The 8,855-nt window shown below is 34.5% G+C and overlaps 1 protein-coding gene across 1 annotated transcript; it reads left to right on the forward strand.

Moving 5' to 3' along the window:
- The first annotated feature begins 1,198 nt into the window (after window positions 1-1,198).
- LOC135676546 (CBS domain-containing protein CBSX1, chloroplastic-like) lies at window positions 1,199-7,952 on the forward strand. The gene is made up of 8 exons (XM_065187864.1): window positions 1,199-1,562; window positions 3,409-3,496; window positions 3,605-3,669; window positions 4,644-4,692; window positions 6,207-6,259; window positions 7,349-7,464; window positions 7,548-7,605; window positions 7,689-7,952. Exons 1-8 carry the CDS (start codon window positions 1,389-1,391, stop codon window positions 7,767-7,769), a joined length of 684 nt encoding a protein of 227 aa, XP_065043936.1. The 5' UTR covers window positions 1,199-1,388; the 3' UTR covers window positions 7,770-7,952.
- The last annotated feature ends 903 nt before the right edge of the window (window positions 7,953-8,855 follow it).

Below are 8,855 nucleotides of genomic sequence, written 5' to 3' on the forward strand. Positions count from 1 at the left end.
CTCTACAATTCCATGTTTCTTTGACCTCTTTAATGTTTTGAAATTGTGCTTCACATTAAACAAAAATACAAAAAAAAACATCCTTATCATATTTGAAGAAACGTGTATGTATGAGACTTTTCATAGGTAGATGTGTTTGCTTGTACATCAAGAAATGCAAATTTACCATTTAAATTAGGTATTTTTGTATTTATCCCTTTGAGCAAGTTCAATAATTAAAAACATGCTTTGATGCCAAAAATATTATATTTATATATATATATATATATATATATATATATATATATATATATATATATATATATATATATATAAAAGGAAAGCTAAGCGAGATGAAGGATAAATATCCCACAACCCTACTAAAAAATAATATAACTATATAGAAGTAAACTTTTTATCCATTATAAATTCGACTAAAATAAAGAAACTAGTTTGTATTGATTTTTGAAGCACTTATAGTGTATTTATATAAGTGACTATTATGTTATGGTTTTTATAGAAATCGATGCCAAACACTTAGTCATACATCAATTTTCAATTATTACTATTTATCGATCTCCTCCTCCTGAATAAAGATGGTAAAAATTAATTCTTAATGGGTCACGTTGACTATTAGAGGAATCAATTTTATATTAAGAATAATCCCTTTCCTTTGTATATTAATTGTAGGTATCCATATTAAAGATGGATAGGATAAAATGAATCTTTAGCTATGAAAGAGGAGTTAGAAGTTACTAGCAAGCAAAGGGTGTATAGCCTCCTGATGGAAATAGATTCTTCTTTTCTTTTACAACTTACTAAAGATATGATCAACCCCCATAAGCCTTACAAGATATTGCTTGTAATATTCTTGATTTATTAATTTTTTCGAAAGAAGATATCATTTGATGAATTGAAAATAGACTACATGAGATAGATGATTTTGGTTGTCATCATGTTTTAGAGTAATATAATTTTTATTAAAAAAATAATATACTTATTTAAATTTAAAATAATTTTTTATCTTATTAAAAAAAATAATATAATTAATATAAATACAATACAATTAATTATTAAAATATAATTAATATTTTGGAATAAAAAAATTATTCAAAGTTATAAAAAAAATGCAATAAATGGGAAAGAAAAATAAGAAGAGCCTATCAAGTTGCAGAGAAAGGGAAAGGACAAATATCCCTTAACACTTTTATTACTTTTCCTCCTCAATTGAGCGGTCTCTTCTCCTATGCTTCTCCGAACCGTCTCTCGCCTCCTTCCGCGGGTCTCTCTCTCTCTCTCTCTCTCTATAAATACCAGTAGAGAGAGTCTCTGCAAGGGAAGAAGGGAAGTAGAGACCGAGCGCGAAGAAGAGAGAATAGGGATTAGTTTAGAGAGTGCGAGTAGGAAGGATGCTGTCGATGGAGTCTCTTTTTGTCCGCCCTTCTGCCACCGTCGGTGTTAAGCCCGTCCGCCACAGCCGCGGCAGCCACCTCCTCGACCAGCAGCGGCCCCGGCGTTTCCTTCATTTGGGCGCCGGTGCCGTTGCGCGGGATGGGGCTTCGGCGACTAATTCTTCCTTGCCGGTGAGGCTCTCGCTTCTCCCGTATCCAAGTCTTCCTTCTCTTTATCGTGGTTCTATTTTGGGATCCAATTCGAACCCTAGGTGGGCAGCTTTGGATCTTTTCCTTCCTGTCACTCCTAACTGGATGGTCCTGGTTGTTATGCGAAGCTTTGTGCCGTATGTTTCCATCTTGATGACTGATTTGCTTATTGTATTGCATGTGTTATATCTAATTTTAGAATTTGTTGACCACTTGTTGCGTTACTTGGTTGTAGAGCCCATTTGTTTTAGAAATCTAGCAACAATTAAGTAGCTTTTGAGCCTTCAATCTTATAGCTACTTGTGTTTGTTTTCAATCTACATGGCTGGAAGGTACTCTTATTCCTCGGTTACGTTGGATCGACCTTAAATTCTGCCCACTACACCTTGTAGAAGATCATGCCTGAGGTGTCACGAAACTTTATAGCTAGCTGGTTAGTCCACGCTTGACAATCATCTTGCCTCTTAATAACGGGAAGTATTGACTGGCAGCAATTCAAAGTCTTTCACATGATGTTGGCTGTTTTACAAGTCAGTTGACATTTTCTTACCTTAAGTATAGGGTGAGACATTTAAGCGGCTGAGCAAGACCTTGTCTTACTTTACTTTAGTTAAAAGATTCGTGAAACTGCAGACCTTCTTTCAGGAATAGAAAGCCTGCTGAAATTTTGGTCTTATAATTAGGAAGAGTGATATTAGTTGACGTTTGCAAACTTCATTTTCATAAGCAAAATATTATGTACATCTGGATGGTCTGTAAAAATAGTGATTTTAAAACTAAGAGACAAAGCAGTTGGGTAGGTTTTGTTTGGGAACACATTTATATTTTTAATGTGCAGTTAAAGAAAGGGTTTTGAGTGAATGTACAGTTGTGGAATGCTTTAAGCGTTTGACAAATGGTAGATCAAAACTGTATTTTAAATATATATTGACGTAAATATTATTTGGTAAAATTGTATTTCAAAGGTTCATTAAATATTTTATGGCAAATTTACTCTTCTAATATTTTTAATATTTATTCAAAAGTGAATACATATTTTTTATTTAAATTAATAGGTAAATAAATAAATTTAATCTTATAAAAAAATTTATATGGCCTAAATATATAATAAATAAAAAATATAATCATATAAGTAAATATAAAAATAATATTTTAAAAAACTAAATAAAATTTTACCTTTATAGAAAATATAAATCATATTAGTTTCTCACTAAATCATTTTGACAATCTTATAATTTTAGATAAAGTCATAGGGTACTTTCGAAATTTGAAAAATTATATTAGCATCCAGCAAATGTTGAAATGTTAATGCTACCCGAAGGTAGCATCAGCATTTGAGCATTTCTAATGCAGCGTCCAATCCATATTTGAAATGTGCATTTGGCCCTCAATGCACATTTGAAATGTGTTCCCAAATGCACCCATAATAGGATGGTTTTGTTTGCAAAATTTTCAAATTAGGTAAATTATTATTCTGTTCAGTTTTCCTTGTTTATTCAACTTGGTTTCCTTTTCTTAGTTTAGTTACCTGTGATGCCCTTGTATTGCATCAGTTCTAAGATGAACATCATGTTTAGCTTATTTTGTGAGTGTTGCATAAAATCTCTTTCATTTTGTTGAGACATGTATCAGACTAATCTAGGTTTATTTATAGAGCTCACAACCATTTTCTATATTTCAGTAAGATTATTTTCTAATGTTTCAATTTGAAAATATTACTAATTGATGAGTTGCTCCCTTTTCTTTTTTGTTCCTAGTAGAGTATCCATCATATAACTTCTAAACAAGATGTTTTTAAGTTAATATTTTCTGGTTTAATGAGTTGCAGCAACGCAGTGGTGTTTATACTGTTAGTGATTTTATGGTCACCAAGGAAGATCTTCATGTTGTGAAGCCTACCACTTCAGTTGATGAAGGTTCCACCAGTATCATTTATTAGTTAATCATTTACTCATTATTTATTTATTTATGCTTGGATCCTGGAATAATTGCTTAGCTGATCATTCATCATGTGATATCAACAGCGTTGGAGATGTTAGTGGAGAATATGATCGCTGGCTTTCCCGTGATTGATGATGACCAGAACTTGGTATTCACTTTTTTCTTCTTCTCCTATCCCTTTTCTTGACCAAATTTCTTCCTCTGCTTCCTGAAACTCTTGCTTGTTTGTGATGATTAAGTTATTAGATTAGGTCTCTTCACCAAATGAACTTTTATGCACCATCTTATTGTGATGAAAATTGATGGCTCCTTGGTTTAATCTTTCATGCATAATTCTTTTTTCTGAAGATATAGTAATGCCCTAAATATAAGCAATTATGACAAAAGCTGTAGGTTTTATTTCATGTATTTTCATATGATTATGCACACAGAGATACATTTTGTCCATTTTATCTTGAGCTTTTAAGAATAGCATTACTGTTTGCAACCCTAAAAGATATAACCAATGTGTTGCTTAAAGTTGAGATTTCCCTAAACAGAGCTTGATGACTGAAAAACATCAATGTAACTGACAACAAGTGGTTGGGATATTACTGCTTCTTGTTGTTATTTGCTTTAGTCGGTTGACAATCCAGCCATCTGGTTTTTTGTTAGAAAGGCGGTCCGGTTTCTTGTTCCACAGCCTAAGCTCTGAAGTTTCTACTGCCTTGTGATTTGTATCTTTTAAGAAGACTAAGATTTTCTATTTGGCATGCTTTGAAGTTGAATACGGAGGTCCTGTCTTTCTATTCAAGGGCAGATAAGGTGTAGAAGGCTTTAGTCTCAAGACTCAGAGTATTCTTGTTGTCACCAATTTACAATACTTATATCATGTTGAAGTACTTTCATATGTCATCTGTATGATTGAAATGAGGTTGCTCTTCCATGATGGCCTTCTGAAATCAAATGCTTAGTTGAATGTTGATTTGGTACTGCAAGATGTTTGTTGAGTATGAAGATTGGTCTTGTTTGTGCTTTTTTCTTTGCATCCATCTCAGAATAACGTTCTTTTAGCATGAATAGCTTATGTACCTGCTTTGGAGTGTTTGTCTTACAGAGCCTGTTTCCTTGTCCTCTTTGCAGGTTGGACTAGTTTCAGATTATGATTTATTAGCAGTGGACTCCATTTCAGGTTTTCTTAGTTAATTTTTTGCTGTATTTTTGTTAACTAATTCCTTTCAAGGTTTTATAACTTTTCAGACTCGTGGTTTAAGAACACAGATACTTAACAATGTCATGAGCACCACAAACCTCAATAACAGGAAAAGAGCCGACCCCAAATAGTTGGTACCCAAAATGATATAAACAAAACCTACACACCTGGCATTTTTTTTAACAGTGTGATGATATAGTTGGTACCCTTATGCATGCTTAAATTTTCTACCATCCAATTTGGCGTTTACTTTTTAGCTGGATGTAATGGCGAAGATTTTCAATTCTGAAGCCTAAAAGCATTGCTAGATTATTGGAAATCTTGAAACCTTTATTCCACCTGGCCTTAGCTTATGTTGTTTAAGATTTTGCCTATTTTGATGTCTCCGGTACCCTTCAGTTTGTGATCACTACCTCATTTTACTTGATCATACAGATAGTTAGGTGGATCTGTCTTCTTAGAAAAGTGGTTTTCCATCCCTTGTCATTCACCACGAACTCAAGGGGGGAACTAAAAATCTTTCTGTTATTTCTCTGAGCATAGTCTATTTACTTGGTGAGTGAAGAGGTCAAGGAAAGGAGATTCTTAAGTTGAACTTAATTATTGGAATTATGGATGCCAAGTTTTTCAAATAAAAAAATCATCAAAGGTCTCTTAATATGGATAAGTAAGCTTTAAGAAACATATCTGAGAAAAAAAAGAAAAAAAAGGTAGCATATCTGAGACAGAGAGGGAGAGAACGTGAGAGATCCTTTTTAAAAAATGATAGATATTATGCTAGTTTATGTAGAATTTGATACCAAGCAAGCAACACATGTATTTAACAATTTGTTCAGCATTGTCAACACGGATGTGCACTTAACTCATAGATAAGCAAACATCACATGAATGCACGTTTATCATGTCTTTTTAATAACGCACCTTTGATGCAATATATTTGGTAAAAACAGGAAGTCTAGGAAAGATGATGGAATAATGTGAAAGGTTGTTTGATAACCTTGAATATAGTTGACTCATAACACATCCATATTTTGAGATAGCAATTAATGAATGTGAGCTCTCACCTAAAAAGTTGGAATTTCATTTTTACGAGTACATTAAGCAAAGTAACATAATTAGTTATTATGCTAGAAGAATGTTACGACACCCAAACACAGAAACATTCCTTGTCATGTATTTCAAGGTGTCTTCTAATCTCCTTCCCTTCTTCTTCGAATTTTTGTAATAGAAATCTTAGAGTCAGCCTTTGTACAACAATGAGATTGTCTTTATACGACCCGGGTAATCAGAATTCAAGTCATGAAAACTTGTCTATTTATAGGTGTAAGATTTAAAGACTACATAATTCTCCCCAAATTCCTAATCGGTGGGAGTCTCATACACTAGGTTTGCCTTTTTTATTTATAAATGAAAATTTTCCTTGTGAATCAAGAACATTTGCTATTAGATCCATCATGACTCTAACATAAATTTAATGCTCCTTTTCTGCTCAGGAACTGGAAGAATTGATAGAAGCATATTTCCTGAAGTTGATAGTACGTGGAAGGTATGTATGATTTTGTTCTTGTAAAGGATATGATTATTCAATTTATTTGTAGATTTTGTTGTCTTGATAAAGTTTTATGTATCATTTGTGATGAAGTTCTGCTTCTTGTGATATATTTGATGATTGACAAGGAACTAGAAAACCGAGATAATATTTGTTGGGCTTTCAGACATTAGATAGAACTAATATGATATCTTCATAGCATACTTAATGCATATTAAAAGTCGCTTCCTTGATGTCTTCTGACAGAGTATCCATACATAATCGAGTTATAAATTAGTCAAGTTGATGAACTCAGAGGCATATGCCCTATTTCTTAGCAACCTCATATGACATTGAGGGATTTTTTTTTTTCTTTTTTCTGTCATACCTCCTGTATTGACTTGTCAACCCAGATATAATATGTTTAATATGCACAGAAGGTATCATGGTCGCAACTTCCTTACTCAAAATTATATGAACTCACATTCCATAGGAGGAAAAAGAACCACCCATATATAGTTTGCTAGATTTGCAAGTGATCCAAATAAGGAGATTATCTATTGGCTGACACACATGATGATACTAACTCCTAGACTTGGTATATTGTTTATTGCTAAGCATTTGGAAGAATAATCCTCGTAAGCATTATTGGGAGGTATTTGTTTATAAGATAGGATGTATATGCTTTGCTATGCAAGAGTCTAGATGTAGAGAAGAAGGCAAGGTCCATCACACGAAAATTGAGTTTATGTGTTTTGTTACATTGAATATGTAGCAACTAATTCCTGTTTGACATTCTATCTAAAATTTGATATACGATGTTAGGCCTTCTCTGGTGCCACTGTTGTACAGTCGGACAGACAGCTAGATTATGTTATTCTACCAGACTGGGGCATTTTCTCAGTCTACATTGTGCTTCACCTTTGGCCTTTGTCGAACATGGTTGATGGTCACATTATCATTAGTATGACACATATATCTGGTTTTCGTGCCTACTCCAGATGATTTGTCAAGGGAGATATTATACAAAAGAAACCACCATGTTCTATCCTGTTTGTACAACATAATGATTCATAAAGCTGAACTTACATTAGCCTCCTGCTGCAGGCATTCAATGAAATCCAGAAGCTGCTAAGTAAAACCAATTGCAGAGTAATTGGCGAGGTGATGACTCCCGCCCCTCTTGTAGTTCGCGAAACTACCAACCTTGAAGATGCTGCAAGGTTCTGAATACCTAAATTCTTGTTGTTGATGTTCTTTTCAGCTTTTAACGAAATGCTAAAGAGCTTGTCGTTTCCAATCACAGGCTACTACTGGAAACAAAATATCGTAGACTTCCAGTTGTGGACAGTCATGGTAAATTGGTACGTCAATCATCCGCTAAGCTTTTTTTTTTACCTTGTACTTCTGCTCAGTGCTCGTCATTAAATGTTTCTCGATGTTGCAGGTTGGGATAATTACACGGGCTAACGTAGTCAGAGCAGCACTCCAGAGAAAGCATGAAAACAACAAAACCTCTCCAGTCTAAGGTTGAACTCACATAGCAGGTGATGTCTTCACGGGAAGAGCAACCCCATTATTAGTAGGATCATGACTACTAGTTTAGTGCAGCTCATTTTTGTGATGTATATATCTTTTGGAAACATCAAATTCTTTTATGTTGGAAGTGAAACCTCAAAAATACCAAATGTATCTTCTTCCATGCCTTCAACCTTGTCGCCACCATGCGTATCTTGGGCTTGTTGTTACCGTTGCCACGGGCATGTTTAAATTTTATTTATTTAGTTCGATAAAAAATAATATAGGTCCGAACCAAAATTGATTTGAACCTTCCTAATAATTTGGATAATCCATATATAATTTAAAATAATTTAAAAAAGATATATATATATATATATATATTTCTGAATAAACTGATTTGATGATTCAACTGAATCGAATTGGAATCTTCTTAGTCTAATTAGACCAACATAATAAGAGAAATTATAATATTTTAAATTAAAATTAGAAATTTAAATCGATTTGATGAATCAATTTATTAGTTGATATTTTTTAATTATAATCAATTCAATCCAAATCTATTAATAAATCAAAATCAAAGAATGAACTGATTTGTATAATGGATTCGATTCCGATACTCTCTGGTGATATATGGTTTTTTAATATGTTAGGACCGGTATTATTATATTAATACACTGCCATGCACGCCACGCGAAGGCATCCATCGCGGTCACCGAACGCACCGAAGCACAGGTTTGCGCCTCGATCCATCCCTGTGATCCGTGCGACACGTTCTACGGCCTCGCTGCGGAGGAGCAGCGACGCTCGGTCGGTCACATGCGTAGGCGTACTGCATCCCCTTTCGCTAATTATGTTGTGGCGCCCCAGTCCCCACGTGCCCGTGTGCCGCTGAGTTGGGTTGGATCCTCTCCACTTCCACACGGATGCAATTCCCCTCCCGTTCTGCCGTGAGACCGCCGGAGACCGTCGAATGTTGTTGTATCATCCGAAACGGAGAGGATCCCGACTCGGCGGCCTCCGCCTGATACCTGATGAGACCGAGGAAGAAGAACAGTTCCGTGAGCTCGTAAACCAATTAGCAATGGTGGGTGAA

Source organism: Musa acuminata, chromosome BXJ1-1 (genome assembly GCF_036884655.1).
Source record: "Musa acuminata AAA Group cultivar baxijiao chromosome BXJ1-1, Cavendish_Baxijiao_AAA, whole genome shotgun sequence".
NCBI lineage: Eukaryota > Viridiplantae > Streptophyta > Magnoliopsida > Zingiberales > Musaceae > Musa > Musa acuminata.

Bases quoted from the DNA above. Each gene is read 5' to 3' on its own strand.
- LOC135676546 (XM_065187864.1), top strand. From the start codon at position 1,389: ATGCTGTCGATGGAGTCTCTTTTTGTCCGCCCTTCTGCCACCGTCGGT. The intron at 3,497-3,604 runs GTTCCACCAGTA...TGATATCAACAG, and splicing joins TACCACTTCAGTTGATGAAG to CGTTGGAGATGTTAGTGGAG. The intron at 4,693-6,206 runs GTTTTCTTAGTT...TTTTCTGCTCAG, and splicing joins AGCAGTGGACTCCATTTCAG to GAACTGGAAGAATTGATAGA.